At 60.6% G+C, this 23,674-nt stretch overlaps 1 protein-coding gene across 19 annotated transcripts in view; it reads right to left on the reverse strand.

The window, feature by feature from the left end:
- Positions 1–23,674, reverse strand: part of ABLIM2 (actin binding LIM protein family member 2) — a 142,283-nt gene that overhangs the window by 81,530 nt on the left and 37,079 nt on the right. For all 19 annotated transcript variants that reach the window (XR_008421864.1, XR_008421862.1, XR_008421873.1 and 16 more), the window contains exons 2-5: positions 21,443–21,586; positions 14,505–14,688; positions 6,777–6,892; positions 1,126–1,252 (exon numbers count right to left, since the gene is read on the reverse strand). Coding sequence is in view for 3 of the 19 variants with exons in the window: in XM_053901738.1 (XP_053757713.1) it covers positions 1,126–1,252; positions 6,777–6,892; positions 14,505–14,688; positions 21,443–21,586 (571 nt within the window). In the remaining 16 variants the exon portion in view is untranslated. The remainder of the gene's footprint in view (positions 1–1,125; positions 1,253–6,776; positions 6,893–14,504; positions 14,689–21,442; positions 21,587–23,674) is intronic.

A 23,674-nucleotide genomic window follows, 5' to 3' on the forward strand; every position in this document is an offset into this window, starting at 1 on the left:
CAGAGGCAGCCAGCGCTGGGGGCTGGGCGCTCGCTATGGTGCCTTCGAGGGCTCGGCCTCCCGGGCTGCCCTCACGTGAGTCACCCCTTCCTTTACTACGACAGAGGCACGGCCGGTACCTCCCCCAGCCCCATCCAGCCTGGATCGTCTTGGCTTGGGGGCTTTAACTGAAAACGTTTTGTTCTGAGAGAAGCGTGCCCTCTCACGCAGCCGTGAGGAAGGAGACGGAGGGACCCCGCGCCCCCTTCGCCCCGTTGCCCCCGGGGTGGCCTCGTGCAGCACGAGAGCACCAGAGCAGCTGGCACGTCGGCGGCCTGATTCCGATTCCCCGGGTGTGGCCGGTACTCCTGCGTGAGGGTGTGCGTGCACGCGGGGTTCACTCTGCGCGGTTCCCCCGCACGGTGGGTTCCTGTGACAGACCCGCTCCCTCCGGCATCAGGAGCCAGCAGGGTCCCTCACGTTAGTGGCCCACAGCGCCCCCTGACTTGCAGGAAGGAGCCTGCACATCTCAGCTCCCCCCGACTCTGTGCCACGGTGGGGCCTTCCCTGACTCGGTCCGCCGATCCCAGCAAACGCACCCCTCCCTGGCAAGCCAGCTGCTCCTGCTCGGGGCTGACCACCCCCCCCCGCCCCCAGAGGCTCCCTCTGCACGGCCTTCTGATGAGATGTGCCCTCCGACCCCCGCGCAAACCAGCCATCACCGCATCCGGGCTGCACGCGTGGGGACACCGGGCCGGCCAGGGGGAGCTGCCCAATGCCCAGGGACCGCCCAAGCTGTTGCGTGGGGCTGAGCCACCACGTCGGTGACAGCTGAGGCTGGTCAGCCCTCGCCCCCTCGCTCCCGCTGCTGTGGTCAGCCGGCGCTCGGTGCACTCTGCAGGCGATCCAGGCGCCACGGGAGGGTGACACCCGGGGACGGGTGTAGGGAGGCAACTTACAAAGGCTAAGGTGGGGGCCACGGTCTCTGCTTCGATCCACGGAAACACTTTGGAGGCGAGGCTGGTGGGAGGGGGCGCCGGGCGGGGGGACAGACACGCAGGGGCCTGGGCCGCGCGGGCCACGGGGCAGCCGCGGCCCCGGGAGGGACCGTCAGCACAGGCAGACGCAGGAGGGCCGACCACTCACTTGCTGATGTATTCCGCGTCCAGCTGTTTCCCACACGTCTCGCACTTAAAACAGCCCAAGTGCCAGTGTTTGTCCAAAGCCACCAGGGACTGGCCGTTTTTAATTTCCGTGCCGCAGCCCCCGCAACCTGAAAGAAAGAGCAGGACACAGACATGGCCATCGTGGGCCAGGAGGCGTGGGGGCCTATCCCGCCGGGCCTCCGGGCTCAGAAGTGCCCACGGTCTGTGGGAGGGGACAGAGGGGACAGTCCAGCTGGCTGTGCTGGAGGGACCCTGCTACACGCCAGCCGGCACAAGTGCCGAGAAACGAGCCACGAGGTTCGTCTCCGCAGGCATTGAGCGCCGACTGCATGCAGCCTGGGCTGGGAGCTGAAAGGGCCCTGCCTTGCAGAGGATGGGGCCGGGGCCTGGCAGCGGGTGTGTCCTGGGACAAGACCACACTGCAGGGTGGGGGCCGCCTGGAGGGGCGGGCAGCGCGTCCTCCTCTGTCTTAAAGCAGAGTGAACCTAAGTGACCCGGCCAACGTGCCCCCCGAGGAAATGCACTGCATTAGGGAGGTCTGAGCTGTCACCCCTGCCATTCCTTCCTCTGGGCCCTCGCCTGCCCTGATGCCCCCCCCCAGGAAGCCCTCCCGACCCACTTGTCTGGACCTCCTCCCGTGGCCGTCTGTACCCGATGCAGACATCGGCATCCCCGATACGGACCGCCCCGTCCCCACCTGTGCTCCGGGCCTCAGCCCACGTCTGAGCCGGGCCCTGGTCGGTCAGCCTGGGGGCTCCTCCCTTGGTGGACCACCCCCAGGTGATACGCACCCCTCACCCTGTGGCCCCCGCCCATCGGGGCACTGGCCTCCCCACGCCCCCGCTGCCCCTCCCAGTGTGCCCCTCCCTGCTCAATGGCCCCTGGGTCCCAGGCCCACCCCTCAGCGCGTAGGCCTCTGAGGCCTGGCCTGGGGACCGCACCGGGGTCCCCAGGATGACGGGGTGGAGCCAGGCCAGGGGAGCCTGGGGCACAGACACTGGCGGCATCGCCTGCCTGGTGTGTGTGTGTGTGTGTGTGTGTGTGTGTGTGTGTGTATCTGGGTGTGTCAGGGGCAGGATGGGCCTCGGGGGCCCCGCAGGGTCCTGATGAGCAGACACAAGGAGAAGGCATCTGGCAAACGGCCCCCACGGCCCACAGGAGCCCGCAGCAACCCGGGCTCAGCCGAGGGGCTCGCAGGCCGAGCGGGGACCCCGCACCCCGAGATGAGAGAGGGTAGCCCAGGGCACGACAGGCCCGGCTACCGGTCCTGGCCCCCACGGCTCACGGGGCCGCACTGGGCCGAGCTCTGTCCCCTCTGGGCCCTGTGTCCTCACTGGGGGGGTGGGGGGTGGGGCCATCCCATCGAATGACAAAACACAAAGGCACAGGGTGGCGGGGGCGGGGGGCACGCACGGGCCTGGCGCACGGCGGGGGCTCCACAAATGCTCTTCTCCTTGGCAGATGGCAGCGTCCTATTGTTTTCAGAAAAAAAACCATTTGACGCCCACAGAACCGTTGGTCGAGCTCTGGCTTTCCTAAATTATCACACGCAAACTGCGCACCAAACGCCCAAAGAACAGACTCCTGCTCCAAGACTGCGGGCGGGGGAAGCAGGCAGCTCGCTCAGCCGGGGCCCCTCGAGGCCCAGCGCGGCCGGCAGCTGGAGAACGCTGGGCCAATGAGTGCGTGCGCGCACGCGTGAATGAATGAGTGGGGACCGAGAGAACGCCCTCCTTTCTCCAGTTCAGGAAGCACCCAGAGCCCCTCCCCAACCGTCGACCTCCGTGGGTCCCCAGCAGCACGGAGGCAACGGCGGCTCGCCAGTTCCGGACTCCCGCGGGCTGGCTTCGACTGCGGGCTCGCCCCGTAAGCTCCACATCACCGCCTGTCGACCGAGGACGGCTGTGCTCCCCAGGGGACACCTGGCAATGTCCGGACACACTTTTGATTGTCCCCACTGCGGGGGGCATGCCCCAGGCACCTGGCGGGCGAGGCCAGGCCCGCCGCTCGGGGCCCTCCGGCGTGCAAGGATGGTCCCACCGCACAGAATCATCCGGCCCCAACTGTCAGTGGCTCCAGAGTCGAGAAACCGGGCTTGGAGCCTTAGTTTGCTTCTCTGTACATGGACTAAGTGAGGGAGCAGGCCACGCCGCATTGTGCCCAGGGCCGGGGGGAGGGGGAGGGGGCAGGGTAGCGCAGTGGTTAGAAACCTGGCCCTTGGAGTCTGGCTGCCCTCACCCGCTGTGCGACTGTGGGCTAGTCGCTTGGCCTCTCTGTGCCCGGTACGAAGGGGGTGCATTCTACGGGGCCAACAGCAGTGTAGGCTCGCACGCTTGTTATGAGGCCACAGGCCCGTGGATGTGTTTGATAACTGAATAAACGCGCAAGAGGCCCAACGCCGTGATTGTTGCCGGAAGACCCGGGGGCCCAGCTCCCTGCGGGAAGCCACCTGAGGACATCTCCCACATTGTCACCCCCGCCAGCTACCATATTCACGCCTGTCCGGCCCCGGGGGGCTGGGGGGGGCGTCCAGAGGCTCCCGGAGCGAGCCGGCTGTGTCTGCAGGAGGACGGGGACCCCACACCCACCCCAGCGAGCCTGGGGCAGAGTCTCGCTAATAGTGGGCTGTGAACTCCGAGGCCAGAGCGCTTGCAGGAAGGACCGTTGCCACGGCAACAGCAATCGCCACTCTCCAAACACGACTGGAGCTCAGCATAGCTTTGCAGGGCTTTGCAGACGACGGTACAGAACCCCGTGTGATGAATCCCGCCGACAACAGCTGTCGGCAAAGGGGACTGGCTCTGCCGTCACAGCAACGGGCTGAGCCTGGGCCGCTGCCCCAGCATGACCCTTCTAGAAAGTTCCAGACAGCTTCCTGTCTGCCCCAAAGCGCTCCCTCCTCTAGCGGACGTGGTCATGAGATCTTCAGCTCTGCCGCTAACTTGCGTGGGACACAGGACGTGCAGGGCGGCCTCTCTGAAGCCCGGTTGTGAACAGGGCGGGGGGGGGGGAGGGGGGTCATGGTCAAGGCGGGACAGACCCACCGTCACCCACTGGCCCCCAGGTCAAACTGGGTCGGGGAGCAGGGAAGGGCTCAGAGTCGGATCTGAGATTGACTTTTGAAAGCACGGAGCCGACTGACGTCTAAAACTTGAAAATGCCCGACACGTCCTGAGGGGGCCCGTCATTGCTCTGAAAGCCCGGACTGAGTGGAAGGGCCTGGGGCAACGGCAGGGAAAGATAAACCGGATCGAGCGTGCCCCCACGCACCGGGGCTCTGAGCTGAGCTGGCGACACCCACCCCGGACGGCAGCGCGGGGACGAGAGCGTGTTGACTCCTGGGGGCCGCAGCACCCCCCAAGGCAGACGCACCCTAAGACAGAAGCACCCCATTAAGGGCACAGAGCCGTCACCGTACCCTACTGGGCATGCGACCTCACGGCCTCGCTGCCCCGTTTCCCAGGCAGCAGCGGGCCAGCGAGGGGGCTGGGGTTCCAGGGCCCCACCGCCGACCCCTGAGCACCTGAGCAACGTAGGCTCTTTCGGGCAGAAGACGGGGAAGCCCCAAGGGCCACAGGCCACGGGTCTCAGAGGGGAGGGCCGTGGACCCTCACCCCCACCCCCATTCCTGCTGAGGGTGCACCACCCCTCCTGACTCTGGAGGGGCCTCCAAGCCCCAGCTCCCAGTTCGGAGCTGGAGGCCGGGGAGGGGGGAGCCCAGGGAAGGGAAGCGGGGGGGGGGGAGGGAGAAGCAAAAAGAGCTCTCGGGGAGGAGACCCTCCTCGGGGCAGCGGGGGAGGCAGCCCGGGGCAGAAGCTGTTGTGCAAGATTCAGAAGGAGTGGTGTCTCCTCCAGGGATGGAACAGCGTGGGCGTGCAGTGCAGAGCGCTTATCCTGTTGCTAAGCAACAGGCACAGGGCCAGAGCCAAGACGGATGCTGAGGGGCGCTCAGAGCCCCAGGGCTCCAGCTGGACTCCGACCTCTACAGCTGCCCGGGGAAGAGCCGCTTCCCCCTTCCGCCCACCGCGCTCCTCCGGCCCCGAGACCTGCGGGCCGACCACGCTGCCGCTCAAGCTTCTCCTGGCATCCCTCACTCAACAGCCATCTATGGCTCCTCATTGCCTCCGGGATGCAGTGGGACTGGGCACGGCTTTGCCATCTGGTGTCCGTCTCTCCCGCTTCATTCCGTCCCTTGTCCCCCCACGTAGCAGCCCCCCGCTGGTCCACTCACGAGGATCGGGTGGCTGCCCGCTCTCTCCCTGTCCTGTAGCATCTTCCTTTCCGTGTCCACCCACTGGAACCTGTGTTTCAAGTTTCAGAACAAGGGCCACCTGCACCCCTGCTTTGGAGTTTGAAGCCCTTGGCTCGAGCCTAGCGGGACACCCGGCTCCTGGCACACACACACCCACCTCCCCGCCCGACTCAGGGCACTTCTGGGACGGAGAGGAGGCATCCTGCCTGACGGGGCTGCTCTGGGGACACAAGGAAGCGGGGATTGATGGGGAGGATTCTGCAGATATCCACACAGGAGGCAGGAGCCGGTGGGGAATGTTTAACAGTCCCCAGACACCAAAAAGGTTCTAGGCGGGAGATTTTCAGTGCGGACTGGAAGATGGGGCGGGTTACGTTATTAGATCACCTGGGGGTCAAGGGAGCATTTGTTCTCTGGAAATGTAAATTTGGTATTTTAAAATACTTTTATATTTGGAAAGGGCAGAGCCTTTCCCAACTCAAAAAATTCTTAGACAAGGAGTCTGTCGTCAGGCACGTTTCTCTTTTTACTCTGGCTGCCGGGGAGCTCTGGACAAACTGTTCAAACTAACCTCCCCCCTTCTAATCTTGCTTGTTAGAGCTTTTTATTACTATTTCAGATTTAATTATAATAGCATCAACTGCGACGCAAATCGCCAGAAGTTCAATCAATGCAGACCTCAGCGGGAGAGAAATCCTTGAATGGAGGACTCTCCCAGCAAGCCCCAAAGCAACAGCCTCACCAACGGACGCGGCTGCTAGTTTGTCTCCCCAAGAGATGAGGGCTTCGCCTCCCTCCACAGAGTGAAATTACTACCAGGCCCTGGAGCACCGAGCTTCTGGAAGGCTGGAGGTACAATCTCTCCTGGAGAGATTTTCAACGTGGCAGACAAGGTGGGCGAGGAAGAAGAAGGTGCTTAACGGGGGGGGGGGGGGAGCAGGAATGAACTGTGATAGACGTCAGCACAAAGCCCTCCTCTGTCAAGGGACACGTGACTCAGGCACCGGGGACACCACAGTGGCCGTGGCACGCAGGGTGGGCCCGGAAACTCCATGCGGGTGGGCCCGGAAACTCCAATCCTGCCCAGGGAACCAGGCAGCAGCAGGCCCGGGAGCGCGGGGCCCCCTTCCCAGTCCCGGCGCCCCACGTCCGGCCCAGCAGAGCTGCAGGTCTGCGGAAGAGCCCCTGCCTCGCCCTCATCGCTGCGCGAACGCTTGGAGGTCCAGGAGCCCCAGAGGCTTCTGTCCCCTTCTGTCCCCTGTGTTTGTCCACAGTCAGGGGTTCACTCCCACGGCCTGTGCCCCGGGAGGTCAGGTCCCTCCCGGACACCGCGAGGCCAGCCACCCCCTCCCCCCACATACCGCTCGGTGCCCACTTACTCCAGAGGCCCTGGGACAGGTGCACGCTGCCGCCCGCTGTCTTGGGCAGGGAGCACTTCTGACACACGCATTCCTTCCCGTTGAAGGTCACTCGGTCCCCAGGCGGGAAGGGCAACCTGAAATAAGAGAACGTGTGACCGGCCAGCATTGCCTCCGGCTCTTCTCCCGGGGTGGGGGACCGAGACCCCCCTGCCCCGTATACCACCGCTTCCCCGGGGGCCTCGCGCAGACGGGTGCCGCAGGCTGAGGACACGCAGGGCCCCCCCGACCTGCTGCGAGCCCAGGCCAGTCGCCCACACCTAAGCCTCAGTTTCCTCTCTGTGCAAACAGGCAGAATCGCAACGCCCCGGTGAGGGGCAGCGAGGGCCAGCCCCGTGCTTGGCTCACGGCAACCAACCAGGCAGCGTCGACGACTCCCTCCTCCACTCGACCCTGCCTCCTCTGACCGCCCAGGATGCTGTGTCCAAATCAGTTCAATGATAATGGCAATGGCGAGCATTTATTGAGCACCTACTCTATGCCAGCTGCCACGTCTCACCATAGATGCCTCACATGCATGCCTCATTTAATAACTTGAGGACATTTGTCCAAGCTGGAGTTTGCTTCATTTTTGGCTCCCTAGGTGAGAAAACCCAAGTTCAGAGAGGATAGTTAACTTTTCCAAGGACACACAGCAGATGCATGTCAGAACCGGAGTCAAAGCAAGGCCTGCCCCGCTGCAGAGCCGCATGATTTACCTACTGAGGCCTCTAAAAAGTCAGTGCCTGTAGACAGTTTAATTTTTGAGACTACCCCACTGAAATATCGTTTACCTGGATTGCTGAGCGTTCTGGCACTTGCTGAATTCTGCATCCAGAGTGAATCCCAGCCCCGGTGCGAGGTAGGTCATGGCCCGGGGCTGCCCTGAGCCAGGCTGGAAGGGGCAGCAGGGAGCCTACTAGCCTCCTTCACCGAGGACCTCCCCTCCGGCTCTCTGGTGAGCCAGGGACAGGCCACCTGCAGTCGGGGGCCGGAAGACGGACCCGAGTGTCCTGCCCATGTCCCATCCCGGCCACCTGCTGCCTCTGAGCTCCTGGCAGCCCCCGGGCCATGTTCCTTCCCCGGCTCAGCCTGGTCGGAGAAGCCGTGCTCTGGGGCCAGGAGCCTGCAGAACTCTCTGGGCCAGGAGCCTGCAGAACTCTCTGGGCCAGGAGCCTGGACCAGCACATGCCCTTTCCTCTGGTTAAACCTGTGTCGTCTCCACTTTGCCTTCTCAGGGCTGGACAGTCCACGGCACACCCCAGGCGCTCAGCAGGTGCTTGGTAATGCGTGAATGGGTGAGTGAACGAGTGAATGACCAGAGGCCCCCAGGAGGCCTAACTCAGCCGTCCTCACCCGGCTGGCCTCCCCACGAGGCCTGCCCGGTCACACCGGCCCCAGGCCAGCCCGAACCCTGCAGCAGGGGTCCCCCCAACAGAGCCTGCCATCGCCCCCACCTTGTGCGGCCGGGGGTCATTCGGCAGGTGTGTTCTCGGGTCCCCACTGGGCCAGTTCCTGCTCTTGGGGACCGACGACAAATACAAGCTGAGCTGGCCTGTCTCCCCAGGCTTGTGAGACAGCCCTGCAGACCTGGTTGCTCGGGGCCCGGAACCTTCACAGCTGACGCCTTGTGCTGTGTCACCTGTGGTCAGCGCTGTGCTCTGCTGCTCCCTCTTAGACTCTTGCATCTGGCCTGCTAATGTGCGGTGTTAGGACAGAGTGGGGGGTCCTCACCTTCCCTGCATGTGCACTCACAGGGTCTCTGGCTGTGTAACCCAGAGCAGGTTACTTACCCTGTCCGAGTCCTGTTTCTCACCTGTGAAGTGAGACTGAAAATACCTGTCTCATCGGGCTGCGATTCATCCATCCATGCGTCCATCCATGCACCCATCCATCCATCACCCATCCATCACCCATCCAACCACCAACCCATCCATCCATCCATCCATTCATCCATCCATCCATTTATGGATATATCCATTCCCACCCACATCCATTCATCCATCCATCCATCCATCACCCATCCCCCAACCATGCATCCATACACCATCCATCCATCCATCCATTCCCACCCACATCCATCCATCCATCCATCCATCACCCATCCCCCATCCAGCCACCCATCCATCCATCTACCCATCCATCCATCACCCATCCATCACCCATCCATTCACCAATCCATCCATCCATCCATCCATCCATGCATCCATCCATTTATGGATATATCCATTCCCACCCACATCCATTCATCCATCCATCCATCCATCACCCATCCCCCAACCATGCATCCATACACCATCCATCCATCCATCCATCCATTCCCACCCACATCCATCCATCCATCCATCACCCATCCATCCACCAACCCATCCATCCATCCATCCATCCATCCATCCATCCATCCATCACCCATCCCCCATCCAGCCACCCATCCATCCATCTACCCATCCATCCATCACCCATCCATCACCCATCCATTCACCAATCCATCCATCCATCCATCCATCCATGCATCCATCCATTCCCACCCACATCCATCCATCCATCCATCACCCACCCATCCTTCCACCCATCCATCCATCCACCCATCCATCCATCATCCATCCATCCATCACCCATCCCCAACCATGCATCCATACACCATCCATCCATCCATCCATCCATCCATCCATCCATGCATCCATCCATTCCCACCCACATCCATCCATCCATCACCCATCCCCCATCCATCCATCCATCCATCCACCCATCCACCCATCCATCCATCCATCCCTCCATTGGACAAATTGTATGGAAAGCTCTAGCATACTGCCTGGGACCATGAGGGGCTGAATAAATGATAGCTATGATTGTATTAGCTCAACTTTATTGAAATATACTTTGAAAAATGTTCCCATTAATGTTATCAACACCACAGTCATGATATGGGACATTCCATCCACTGCAAAAAGTCCCCTGTGATTTTCTGTAATGACTCCCCCACCCTCCATCACCACCACCCTTGACCCCAGGCAACCGTGGTGGGCATTCTGTCGCCATGGATCGGATATGCCTTTTCTGGAACTACATATACATGGACTCACACAGGACACAGCCTCTGATGTCTGGTTCAGCGTCCTGCCCCTGACAGTCACTCGCATGCTGCACACATCAATAGCTTGCACCTCGTTACTACTGAGCGGTGCTCCCCTGGACAGGTGAGGAACACGATTCCATTCACCGTTGACAGACATCTGGGTTCTTTCCAGTTTGGGGCTGTTACAAATAAAGCTGCTGAGAACGTTCAGTGACAAGTCATTCTGTGGTCACGTGCTTTCACTGCTCTTGGGTACGTACCCGGGGCATATGCTAACTCTGTGATTAAGTTTGTAGTGAACCACCAAACTGATCTCCAGAGAGGTCGCACCACTTTGCATTCCCACCGGCAACACGTGAGGGGTTCCTTCAGGCTCATACCCTCGCCAACAATCGCCATTACCTTCCGTTTCCGTTCTAGACGTTCTGGTGGCTAGCTGATGGTTCCTCACCATTTCAATCTGCACTGTTTTTATGTGCTTATGGCCATTCGTCTATATTCTTTTGTGGAGTGTCTGTTAAACCTTTCTGCCCATTTTCCATAGGATTTTGGTTTACCTTCTTGCTGCTGACTTGTAGAAGTTCTGTACGTATTTGGATGCCGATGCCTCATCAGATGTATATTCTCTACCAGCTGATGGCTTGCTTCGGAACTTTATTGATAGCTTTTGACATTATTTTTCTTCCTTTAACTTTCCCGTCACGCGGGTGGTGTTGGCAACAAGTTCTCTCAGCTTTTGTGTGCTGACAGAAGTCTTGATTTTGCCTTCATTATTTTGGAGGGGGACACATTTATTGATGTCATTTTAATCACACACTACAGGCATCCCTCAGAGATACTACGGGTTCAGTTCCAAACCACTGCAATAAAGCAAATATTGCAACAGAGCAAGTCAAATGGATCTTCGGTTTCCCGGGGCGTAGAAAAGGTATGTTTACGCTGTGGTCTATTAGATGTGCAGTAGCACAAAGTCAAAAAAACCACGTACGTACCTTAAAAAGTACTTTGTTGCTAAAAAATGCTAACCGTCACCCGAACTTTCAGTAAGTCGTAGTCACTGATCACACATCAGCCCAACAAATACGAAACTGAAAAAGCTTGACATGTTGTGAGAATGACCGAAAGGTGACAGAGACACGAAGGGAGCAGATACTGTCGGAAAATGGCACCGACACGCTCGCTCGATGCAGCGCTGGGCACAACCTTCAACTTGTAAAACACACAGTGTCTGCAAAGCACGATAAACTGAAGCGAACAAAGTGAGGGTGCCTGTGTGACATTCATGTCATTCAACGTGGTTTCTAGGCTACTCAGACTTGGGCGTTTATCCCCACAATCAATTTGAGGACTTTTTCGTCGCCCCGAACAAGAAACCCCATATTCCTTAGTGGTCGTGCCTTCACTTTTGAAAGTGTTTTTCTTTTTTTTTTTTTCTTTTTTGATGTGTGGGGGGTGGGCGGGAGGCTTGGCATGGAATTGATTTCTTTCTTGTAAGTCTTTAAAGATACTAGCCCATTGTCTTCTGTTGGGCATAGTTTTAGGTGAGAAGTCTGTAATAATTCCTTTGTTCCATCGTCTGTGATGTGGGGTTTTTCCCCCCTCTTGCTCCTTGTTAGATGTGTTACTATTTTTCAGAAATCTGATGACGACGGGCTTAGTAGGTTTCTGTTGTGTTTATGCTACTTGAGATTTATCAACATTCCTGGATCCACGAGTTAACAGTTTTCATCAAACTAGAAATCGTTCAGCCATTATTGCTTCAATTATCCGCTCTTCCCCCACCTCCTGGATCCCCCCCCCCTTGGACAGGTAAAAAGATCCTTTATTCTCAGATTCCTGAGCTTGTCCCCATGTTTCCCAGTCTTTTCTGTCTCTTTGCTGTAGTCTGAATAGATCCTATGGTTTTGTCTTCAGGTTCACCAAGCCTTTCCTCTGCAATACTTACTCTACCGCTAATCCTTTGAAGGAATTTTCGTCTCAGAAACTGTAATTTTCATCTGCAGGAATCCCACTCGGTTTCTTTTCATGCGTCCTGTGGCACTCCCACTTATATTCACATTTTCCTTTAAATACCGAAGCATATTTCCAATACTTTTTCAAGCCACCGGCTGCTACTCTCACATCACTCTCATTTCTGGGTCTACTTCTATTGACTCGTTTTTCTCCTGGCTTTGGGTCTCACTTTCCAGCTTCTTCTGTGACTAGTCCTATTTGATCGGATGTTGGGCGCCGCATTCTATGATGCCGAGGGCTGGACCCCACTCTTCCTATGGAGAGTGCCGGGTCTCTTCTGGCAGAGGCTCGTTTGTAGATCAGTGCGACCTTTTGTGGGTTTGACCCTTTTCTTCGTGGCAGCAGGTGTTTGCAGCTTTCGCACACAGGCTATTTTAGCCCCACTAATCAGGCACGACCCCCCACTGCGTACCTGGGTGTTCAACAGCCCTGGTCACAACTTGAACGTCTCCCAGCCCTGGGAACGGTTCAGCTTACAGCGATCCGGTCGCTCTCTGTCCAGCTGGTGAAATGTCCTCTCTGCCTGGGTGGCTTTGTGTCCAGTCAAAGGCTCAGAGGCGCCCCCACGTTGCTCTCTGCACTCGCTCTGCGGGGCCCCCTCCCCTCCGGAGTACAGCTCCTGCTGCTCGGATCACCGCCTCCTGACTCGGTCTCCCCTCCTGGTACTACGGCTCCAGAAACTGTCTCCGGGCACAAAGCTGGGTATTTTCAGAGTCTGCTGCCTGTGTCCCCAGGCTTAGTCCCAAGCAGCCTGTGCTCCGGTGCCTGAAAACAGTTGTTTCGTGTATTTTGTCCAGTTTTATAGTCGTGTACGGAGGTTGGTAAGTGCAACGCGGTCAATGCAGCGTGACAGAACCGTCTGCTGTTGTTTTCAAAACAGGAGATTATCCAGAGGTGATCCTTCTAGCCAATGGTGATCACGTCTCCTCGTCTCTAAGCTACATGCACAGAAACCAACTATTTGATAGTCCTGATGGGAACTTGGGCCTGAACGTGGCACGAGAGCACAGTGACTGTCATTAGAAACGTTCCTTGTCATCGTTCCCCCGTCTCTGCACCTCCCTGACGAAAATATCCACTTCTGTCTGGCACCAAGGCTGTAACTACAGCCAACAGCTCAAAAACTGCCCTTGAAACTGGGTGTGGTGAGACAGAGAACACAGAGCAGAAGTTAACTCTGGGGAGTTTTTTTTTTTATTATTATTCTTTGTCTCTCAGAAATGGAACATGTTCCTGGGGGCTGGAGCCATGTGTCTGGGGGCCGGGTGCTCATGAGAAAACTGGCCTGTGCTCTGGCCAGAGCAGGGTGCTCTGGCCTCCCTGCTGAGCCCCCTGAGGTGCAGGGCAGAGAGGGGAGCCGGTTGTGGCCCTGCCATGAGGATCAGGCCCTCAGTCCATCTCCAGCGACCCTCCGCCTCACCCCTGCTCTGGGCCAGGCACAGGGCACCACAGAGGAAGCAGGCCCAGCCCCTGCCCGCACGCAACTCCAGAGACGTGCTGCTGGGAAGGTGCCGTGGGGCCCAGGTGAGCACCTGTGCAGGGCACAGTGGTGCCCTGACGAGGGAGGGGAGCTGCCCCCCAGGGTAGGAAAGGCCCTGACGGTGCACCCTCGTACTTCAGGGTCTCTGGGTGCTGAGCCCTTAGAGTCTGGGCTAATGCCTCCCTGAGTCACCAGCACTGGCCCTGTACCAGGCCCACGCAGGTGCTGAAAAAGCCTGGTTGCAGGAAGGAAGGATACGAACGAATGAATGAATGAATGAACTAGAGCAGACTGCGAAGTCCCCTCAGCCAGGCTGAGGAGCCCGGACTTTCTCAGGGATGCCGGGCGGGGGGGGCAGCGAGGGGGAGCGACAGACACAGAGGCGGGGACCCTGGCGTGGAGGCCGCGGCAGGACCCCAAGCAGGCACGTGTTGAAGCCTCGGTGGGGGTCGCGGCTGGGGAGAGCGTAGCAAGGGAGGGGCCCTTCCCCAGATCCGGGAGACTCTCACGCTTGGGGGTCCTGCCCCCGGGGGGGGCGGGTGGGGTGCCACCCACAGATCGAGGACAGGGGCAGCTGAGGAGGGGCTAAGCGTGGCCTCCACAGGCACCAACGCAAGAGAAGAAACGTGTGGAGAGTGCCGGCGGGAGAGGAGCTGACCGAGGGGGCCGCGGAGGGCGGGGAGGGAGCCCCTTCCCAGAAGCCCAGAACCCGCTGCACTCTGTGCCCCCCGGGAAAGAGGGCCTGGGGGCCTGGTCTTGTGCTGGGGGCAAGGGGTGGACGCCTGCAGCGTCGGGGCCGGGCGAGGATGTGCCTGGGTGCATGTCCGCCTGCCGGCCCTGGGCTGGGACCTGCCTCTGCTCCCAGCTGTGGCCCAACAGGAGGAAGGGAGGGGGAGGGGGGGAGGGAGAGGGAGGGGGGAGGGGAGGGAGAGGGAGGGGAGGGAGAGGGAGGGGGAGGGGAGAAGGAGGGAGGGAGAGAAGGAAGGAGGAAGGGAGGGAGAGGAGGGAGGGAGAGGAGGGAGGGAGGGAGGGAGGGAGAGGAGGGAGGGAGGGAGGGAGGGACGGAGGGAGAGGAGGGAGGGAGGGAGGGACGGAGGGGAGAAGGACAGGGAAGGCGCGGGGAGCCCGCGGCCTCACTCACCGGCACACGGCGCACACGAAGCAGTCGGGGTGGTAGGTCTTGCCCAGCGCGGACACCACCTCGCCCTCGATGAACCGGTCGCAGCTGAAGCAGCGGGTCCCGTACAGCCTCTGGTAGTCCCGCGTGCAGATGTACTCGCCCTGGCGCACGAAGAAGCCGCCCTCGGCCAGGTCACAGCCACACGCTGGGGGGCGGGCCGCGGCGTCAGCAGGGCGGGGACCCCGGGCGGGTTTCCCGCCGCACGCGGCCCCCTCCCCCCACCCCCCCACCCCCGCCCTGCGCGGGTCGCGGACTCTCCCGCGGAAGCTTCCGGAAGAGCGGCCCCCACCCGGGCCGGGAGTCGCGCCGCCTCGCCAGCCCCCTCGGCCCCCCGGCAGGGAAGGAGCGCCGACGCCCCCGAGACCCTCCGCTCCCCGGGCCGTTCCCAGCACGGGACACAGGGGCCCGGAAGGCGCCCCGTCCTGGGAAGGAAGCCCCGCGGGGCGGAGGGCAGACGCGTCGCCGTGGTTGTCCCCAGGCCACCGAGGAAGTCCCGACGCCCCCTCCAATGTCCGTCTCCACGTCTCACGTCTGTCTCCCAAGGCCAGACTCCCACAGACTCCCACAGGCCATGGTCACTTGAGCACAAATCCTTTCGTCCCCTGTGCCCTAAACACACTCTTGTGGCCCCAGGAAGAGCCCCGCGGAGGGGCTCTGAGAACTTTGCCAGGTGGGGAACGGGGCGACTTGCCTCAGGACAGCCTGCCGGTGTGCGTCCGGGACACCCGTGCCCTCCCCTCCCCGCCCCCACACCCCCCCTCCAGCCCAGGGGCACGTGGGAGCCATGCACGGTTTCAGAGGGAGCAGCCTATGCTCTCCCTGGCTGGCCCAGCCCCTCCCTGCTGGGGACCAAGAGGGCGCCCCTGCAGCTCCAGACCCTGCCAGCTGGGCCAGTCCTGGGTCCTCCTGGGTCACAGCCCCCCAAGCAGAGTCTTGAAAACCACATCCGTCCTTCCTTCCTTCCTTCCTTCCTTCCTTCCTTCCTTCCTTCCTTCCTTCCTTCCTTCCTTTCTTCCTCCCTTCCTTCCTCCCTCCTTCCTTCTCTCCTTCCTTCCTTCTTTCCTTCCTCCTTCCTTCTCTCCTTCCTTCCTCCCTTCCTTCCTTCCTTCCTTCCTTCCTTCCTCCTTCCTTCCTTCCTTCTTCCTCCCTTCCTTTCTTCCTCCCTTCCTTCCTCCCTTCCTCCCTCCCTTCCTTCCTTCTCTCCTTCCTTCCTTCTTTCCTTCCTCCTTCCTTCTCTCCTTCCTTCCTCCTTTCCTTCCTTCCTTCCTTCTCTCCTTCCTTCCTTCTTCATCATAATATTGCATCAGCACTTAAAATTTTTCATTAAAACATTAATTGATTGCAAAGGATGCTGCTTCTGGGGAATTCTGAGTATCGGCAATCTTTTGCTTTAACTCATGTCGTCCTTTCGAGCACATCCAGTGGGAGGTCTCGCCAGAGCGAGACCGCCAGCATCTTCTAGCAAAGCCCACAGCCAGCATTCGTAAAGTGGAAACTTCACCTTGTCCCCCTTTGCCTGGAAAGCCTAGTTCCCTTCTACTTCCCCAAAGAACCGCACGCGAACGTAACGTGTTTTAAGACCGGAAGTGCCGCCTCGCCTTCTCCGCAGGAAAAAATTCAGAGTCAACGTGGACATTGATTTCTTGGGAATGTCCTTGTGGTCACAAGGCTCTAAATATTTAATAAGTTATTCTGGATTGGGTTTTTTTTTTTTACTAAGATGAGTAGAAAGCTAGCAAAGTAACACATACATTATAAATTCGGATAAGTCGTTGGAGACAGAGAAAACCTTTCTACGTAAGCTCTCGGTGCCACGGATGGTGTTGACCGAGGGGAACGCCCGGTGTCCGGTCAAGGAGCCCCGACCGTGGAACCTTTTCTTGGTGCCCTGGGAGTCTGGGAGGCGAGGGGAAGCCTGGCGGCCTTCCTTCCGGACAGGTGCCTTCTCGGGGGCTCGGGTTTCGGAAGAGCATTTGCGGAAATTTGGAGTCTGGAGACTGAACCTCTGGGAGTCGGGGTCCTCCCGGGGGCCCGGTCCGCTCGGCCCGGTCCGCAGAGCCCCCCTCAGCTCACAACCCCACTCAGTGCCCACCACCTGCCCCGTCGCCTGCTGCCCGGGGGCTCCGGCGGCCCCGCGGGGAGGGGAGCCCCCCCTCAGCTCAGCTCCCATCCCCCACACAAGGTGGGTGGTGGACCCCTCGCCCGGGCCACAGGGTGGCACGTGCGATGTGCCAGTTGTGGAGACCAGGAGCGGTTCTCCAAGGAGATGTGAGCTTCTGCAGACGAGGTGAGACGTCAGCTGAGCAGCTGAGCCCAGACGCTGGAGCTGCCTGGCTTTGGACCCCAGCTCTGCCCGTGCCCTCGGCTGTGCGTCCTGGGCAAGTTCCTTAACCTTTCTGGGCCTCTGCAGAGGGCCTCCCCGAGGCTCGGTCCTGCGCCTTCACTGTGGTCCTTCTCCAGAAACAGGAGCGGGGACGGGGGTGGGGGGCTCTTCCCGGAATACCACTTAGCACGGACGCTACAGAACGTGAAAACCGCTCCTGCCCCCCCGACCCGTCAATCTCTTTTCTGGGACTTCATTCCCAGGAAATGACCAGGAATAGCCACAGAGCACTGCTGGCCAGTGTAGGCTGCAGCCGCGATGCAAACGACGTAGGCAATTAACGCCGGGCTTTGGAGCCAGGCAGCCTGGGCCGGAACCCTCCCTCCGCTGCTGCTCAGCTGTGTGACCTTGGGCGAGCTACTTAGCCTCTCTGAACCTCCGAGTCGTCCCCTGCAACATAGGGTTCGCTCAGCGCCGGATGGAACCGGCTTACGTGTCCGACGGCAGAGGAATGGCCAAGGTCACCGCTGGCCTTGCCTGTGAGGAATCGGGGCAGATACTGAAACTGACATGGAAGGATTTGCATGATGGGGAGAGGGCGCCCACGGTCCGGGAGGTGAATAAATCGGGACACAGAGGAGCGTATGTAACGAGACCTCCAATTAAAGAGACTCGCGAGGGACGGGATGGAGGGGCTGCCTACCGACCCGAACCCGACAGGAGTCCACTGGGGGGGGCCCCTGGGGGGTGTTTCCACTCTCCCTTACGCCTCCCTGCGCTGGTGGGTGGAGGAGGGAGGAGGCAGCCGCTAACATCAGAGCACGAGGAAACGACGGAGGCGGCCCCGCGGCCTGATCTGAGTGCGCTGGCTCGGGGCTCACGGCCACTGCCAGCCAGGGCTCGCCCCGATCTCTGCCCGGGACCCTCCATCTGTACTAACAGGCCCCTGTCCCCAGAGCGACCTCCCTGCCACGGGGCCCGCGGGTCCTGGATCGCCCTGTGAGGGGCAGGCTGTGCACAAGGACACCTGCCCGGGGCCGGCAGACGAAGCTTTCCTTTGGTTCTGGAAGCCGTTGGTTGGTTTCTCATAAATGCCCCGGGGGCACCCCAAAAGGAGAGAGTGTGGGCATGTTGTACCACTCCCTTGTCACCCCCAGGTGCCCAGAGCAGCTCTCCGGTGGCGGTCCCAGAGAGATGTGGCAGAGCCAGTGGGCTCGCTGCCCTGCCCACCTCCTTCCCTCCTGGGGGGACTTTCCCGCCATCCCGGTCCTGCTCAGCCCTGCTGCTTCTCGGATCAGAAAACGCCCGCTTGCTGGGCATCACGGGTGGATGTGGCCTCCTGTGGTCGTCACTTAGGGGCCGGGGCTGTGTTTCCAGGGCGCTACGAGCAGGGTGCAATCAAGAACCAGGGTCCTAAAAGCGCAGACCTTGGCCGCACACACAAAGTCAAGGGGACCACACTGGGTTCTCCAGGCAAATTTCAAGCTGTTGGTAAACACGCTCTCACTTCTTTCTTGAGGACCTACTACGTGCTGGGTGTTTTCCACGTTTGGATCACATGTTGCAGCGTGAGAATAGAGGCGACAAGATCCCTACACACAGCCGGAATCCCACGTCCCCGCACGGTGGACACCCGTCTCCGGCCCCTGGCCCCTTCCCCACGCCCACCGTGGCCCTCCGCACAGAGGTCTGGGGAAACGAAGGTGGACCGGAGCCCTCCTCTGTCCACTGCCCCTGGGCCCCAGAGCCAAGAGCCTCACACGGACCCCTGCCCATCGCTCATTCTGCTCCAGCCTTTTCCCACGTCCACCAGGCACGCACCCCGCTTTCTCGTCTTCGTCCCAGCTGCTCCCTCCGGCTGCAAGGCTCTTCCCAAACGTCCCTCAAGTCTTCACTCAGGTCACCTCCTCTGTGAGGCCCACCCTGATTGCTCAACGGGAAACAGCAACTCTGCCCCTCTCCCTCCCTTCCTGTCTGGCACCTTCCGGCACACGGTAAGATGTCTCTATCCTGTCCAGTGTTTCCCGTCCGTCCCCCGTTTGCCAGAACGTGATCTCCATGAGAACAAGGGTGTCCGTCGTGCTCACGGATGCATCTCAAGCGCCCAGAACACCGCCTGAGCGTGGCAGCGGCCCGAGAAATGTTGCTGTACAAACCCCGAGGTTAGAAACGTGCACAGGACCCACACGAGCAGGCGGTGGCAGAGGTGGGATTTGAGCCCAGACCTCCAAGCATCAAAGCCCAAGCCTGGGGCATCCATGAGGCAGAGTGTAATTACATAATTATTTCGTGGGCTCTCCCAGGCAAACTGAGGCATGCCAAACACGTGCCGAGGTGGCAAGAACCCATCCCACCGGGGCCTCTTGTGAGATGCTGTGGGCGCCTGGCAACGTGCCCACCCAGGGACAGACATGACTGGTCTCTGTGAATCGCCATCCTCCTCCTGGGTCCTCTGTGGCCCTGTGGGTGGACACGTGACCCAGTTCCGGCCAATGAGCCATATTAGAAGTCTTTGGGAGGGCCTCAGGGAAAGGGTTCTCCCTGATCAAAGAAGGGAGAGTCACGTGAGCAGGGAGGCCTCTGCCTGTGTCTATCCCTCTTCCCGAGTTGGATACTATCCTGTGAGGATGTGATGCTTGGAGCTATGGCAGCCACCTTGAGACCATGAGGACAGGCACCTCTGCCATGCACAGGATGCGGGGCGGGGGGGGGGGGCGAGGGGAAGTGGGGGTGGGGCAGTGAAGAAATCTGCATCTTTAATGACCCCGTTGAGCTGTTAAGTTACCCAACTCCGGGGAAAGGGGCCACTTCCAGGCTTTACGTTAAGACGATAAACATCCGAGGCGCCTGGGTGGCTCAGTCGGTTAAGTGTCCGACTTCGGCTCAGGTCATGATCTCACAGTTCGTGGGTTCGAGCCCCGCGTCGGGCTCTCCACTCAGCACAGAGCCTGCTTTAGATCCTCTGTCCCCCTCCCTCTCTGCCCCTGCCCTGCTCTCTCTCTCTCTCTCTCTCTCTCTCTCTCAAAACTAAATAAGCGTTAAAAACCAGATGATAAGTATCCATGCTGTTTAAGACACTAGGAGTTGGATAATTCATTTTGATTCATCCCAAAGTGCCCTCAGTGACTCAGAGGCTTTGCACTTTCAGAGAAACTGGATAGAAGCCCAATCGGAGGCCGTGTAACCTTCACGCTTAAACAAACGCCGTTCTTTCCAGCCTGCAGGCAACCTCAGCCGCCGCACGTCGTTCCGAGCAGGTGAAGCAGGGATGCCCCCACCGCCAAGGGCAGGGGCCCCGCTGGGCACGGCCGCCCGGCACAGCGTGAGGCTCTGTGGCTGCCTGCGCGTGTGGGCAGCGGTCTCGAAAGGGGGCCCGCGTGCCCACGGGCTCCCGCCCCCCGTGCCACCCCCACAGCAAGCGCTGGGAGCGGCCGCGGCGCACAGAGGCGCGTCCCGGGTGCCCGCCAGCACCACCCGCCTGCGGGCCGTGACGAAGGGGCCGCTCACGGAGGACAAAGTGATCTGTCCCCGGTGACGCTGTGGGACGGCGGGGGCTCCCCTCCTCCCAACCCCCCCGGGTCAAACCAGGACTCCGTTCTGATGCCTTTTATCGCGTTCCTAAGGCCTGTGCTTACGGACAATCCTTTGAAACACAGCGGCCACTTCCCCCGTCTTTTAAAGTCAGCATCGAAAAAGAGCATTTTAATGGATTTTGCTTTTCGGACACAGCAAATTGATCTTTTGGAGAGTAGAGAGAATTAACCCAGACAAATCCCTGGGAAGCTCTGATGAAAAGGAGAAGCTTCAGGCGAGGGGGGTGGGCACTCTCCACCTGGGGGTGGGGCACCGGCCACAGAAGGGGTGGGGGCATGGTCCGCAGTGGGGGAGCCGCGTCGTAGGCAGAGGTGGTGTCCCCAGGATGCTACAGGGTCGCCGTTCTCACACGTCCACACGGCGCTGCCCCGTCCTTTCCCAGAAAACACCACTTGCAGGCTGTGCCCCTCTGACGGGCAGGGCCAGGGTCACCCTCAGACCGAGGGTCCCAGGACGCGCCCACCCCTGCCAGAGATGGTGTCGCCCCAGAGGTCCCTGGGTGGGGGCCACTGGGGGCGCTGGGGTCTTCCCTGGGCCACTGGCCCCCGCAGGACCCCCGAGTCTCCCACGGCACTCCGCCCGGCACCCTGCCCGGGACTCATCAGAGGCCACCATCCAGCCCTGGACAGGCTCCCACATCTCCAGGCCCCAGCCGCCCCCTCGGGTGACACTCTTGGGTCCCTCGCAGGGCCGCTGGCACAGGGGGGAGCCTGGGCCCCCAGCCCCATCCCCCTCCGGCCCTGCAGCACCCCGCAGTCCAACCGCCGACCTGCACCCCACACCGTGTGCACCTGCCCCTGCCGCCTGGGTCGGCCTGACGGGCTCCTCCTCACTCCAAGTCAGAGCCCAAACACCACCTCCTCTGCGAAGCCCTCCCTGGAAGCTTCCAGACCCTTCCTCACCCCCCACCCCCAGACCTTAGTTTAGCGGGTGTATCTATGTCCTCACAAGACCTCAAAGAACAGAGACCAGAGATGCTCACCTTTACAGACAAAGCACTTGATGTGGAAATACTTGTTCTGGACCCTCAGCACCTCCCCCTTGCACACATTTCCACACGTGTTGCACAGGATGGCCGTGCTGGGCGACTTCTCCAGGGGGCTGTGAGCAGCCTGGGGCTCCGACACTGCTGGGGGAAGAAAGGTCACGTTAAAGGGTGGGACACACCAGGCGCAGGCGAGTAAACCAGTGACTGCGCTCGCCCCCCCCCCCCCGCCAGCTCAAGCCCCATAGGGCGTCGGGGCACAGGCCCATCTTCTTTCCTGGGGGACCAGAGAGAATCGGATAACTTGAGGCCATCTGGTCAACCCCAGTGAGCGGCTCCTGTCTCTGGCGCCCCCACACGCGGGCCATTGGTCCCCCATCGCTGTGTGCGTGCCTGCCGTGGTGGGGAGATCTCGACCCCGTCCCAAAGGGTATCCTGGTCTCTTGCTGCGTTGACCAGCAGGGCCTCAGAAGCAGCCCCCTCCCCCCGCCCAGTGAGCCGGGCATCCCGTCTATGGCCGGGAGACCCACAGTCCTCTCTTCTGCGACAGCAATAGCCACGGTCCTCCTTGGAGCATGCTTCAAAGTCCCTCTGTGTCCCGGGGACGTGAACCTGAGTACTGGTGCGGCCCTCCTCCGAGCCAGCCATGGCCTGGGGTGTTTGTGGAGGTGTAGAAACCCACTGAGGGGCAGGTCGGGGTGGATGGTCAAAGGGCCCGGCTCTGGGGCTCTTGGGGTCTGGGGGGGCCATATGCTCCTCTCCCACATCCTCCAAAAGCACCTGTGGAGGCCAGCGGACAGGACACAGGGGCCCACAGCAGGCCAGCCCCTTAAGGAGCCCCAGCCTGGCGGTGAAGACAGCCCAAGGGGCAGAGCTGATGCCGGGGGAGGCCCAGGGGCTGGGGACCAGCAGAGTCGCTTGAAACACAGGGAGGAGCCGGCCGATGGCAGAGCTGGAGGCTGGCACGGAGGCCTGCCGGGCAGAGAGCATGGCCCACGCAGGGACCTGAGTCACCTGGATCCTTCCGACTCAGGACCAACCCAAGAAAGCCAAACCTGCTTCCCTGACCAGCCGTGTGGTCACCCCTTTCAGCGGACTTCCCGGCCTCCTGGCCTCCCGGCCTCCCCGGCCTCCCATCAGACCCACCCCAGCCTCTTTCCTCCTCTGGGAAGCCCCCCACTGCTCTGCCTGCCTCGGGGGCTCTGGCAAACGCAAGTGAGGGGGGACGACCTCCCACTCCAGCCAGCACCGGGGAGACAGCTTTGACTTTCTCATTTGGGGGTCTTTGCTTATTTTCACATCTTCTTTTTATTTATTTTATTTATTTTGATGTTTATTTATTTTTGAGACAGAGAGAGACAGAGCATGAACAGGGGAGGGTCAGAGAGAGAGGGAGACACAGAATCCGAAACAGGCTCCAGGCTCCGAGCTGTCAGCACAGAGCCCGACGTGGGGCTCGAACTCACAGAGCTGTGAGATCATGACCTGAGCCAAAGTCAGACGCTCAACCGACTGAGCCACCCAGGCGTCCCTATTTTCACATCCTCTAATGCCACCCTCCTTTCTTGGTCTGGACAGGGTGCAGGTGGCGTACCTGGGGCAGGAAGCCTGCAGGAGAAAGCCCAGGTGGGCTGAGGGGTGTGGGGTGGCCGAGGAAGGACCTGCCACACTTCGTTGGAGCATTAAGCTACTTGTATCCACGAACACGGTTGTCTAATGCCAGCTTTGAGCGAGCACCACACCTCGGGGTCTCCTCGCAAACATCAAGGAGGTCATGCCAGACAGAGAAGGACATTTCTCCATCCAATTCCCCCCCCTACCCCTTGCCCCCAGGACCCCGCATCCCGGCGGCCCCCCATCCACCAGGGCGGGGTTCCTCTCTGCTGCGGTCCCCGCCCGAGGTGGGGACATTGCGTGGGCGGCACAGAGGGGGAGCGGGCCATGCTGGGGACAGCAGGCTGTCTGAGGAGGAGAAGGCTGTGAACACCCCGAGGGTAGCAGGGTTCCGGCTATCTGGGGATGAGCAGCAGGTGCAGGAAAGGAGGTGAGCGGCATGAAAAGTAATTTGGCGTCTCCCTGGGCCGGGAGTCAGCGCCTGCCTTGTGTCTCCAGAGGGATCCAAACAGCAGACTGCGGGGGCAGAGCCCGGCGGGGCCCCTCGAGTTCTGCTGCCCTCCTGCAGCCACAGCGACCCTCCCCGCTCTAGCTGAAGTGCCAACATTGGGCTCT

Source organism: Panthera pardus, unplaced genomic scaffold, assembly GCF_024362965.1.
Source record: "Panthera pardus isolate Hobbes unplaced genomic scaffold, ASM2436296v1 HiC_scaffold_13, whole genome shotgun sequence".
NCBI classification, from domain to species: domain Eukaryota; kingdom Metazoa; phylum Chordata; class Mammalia; order Carnivora; family Felidae; genus Panthera; species Panthera pardus.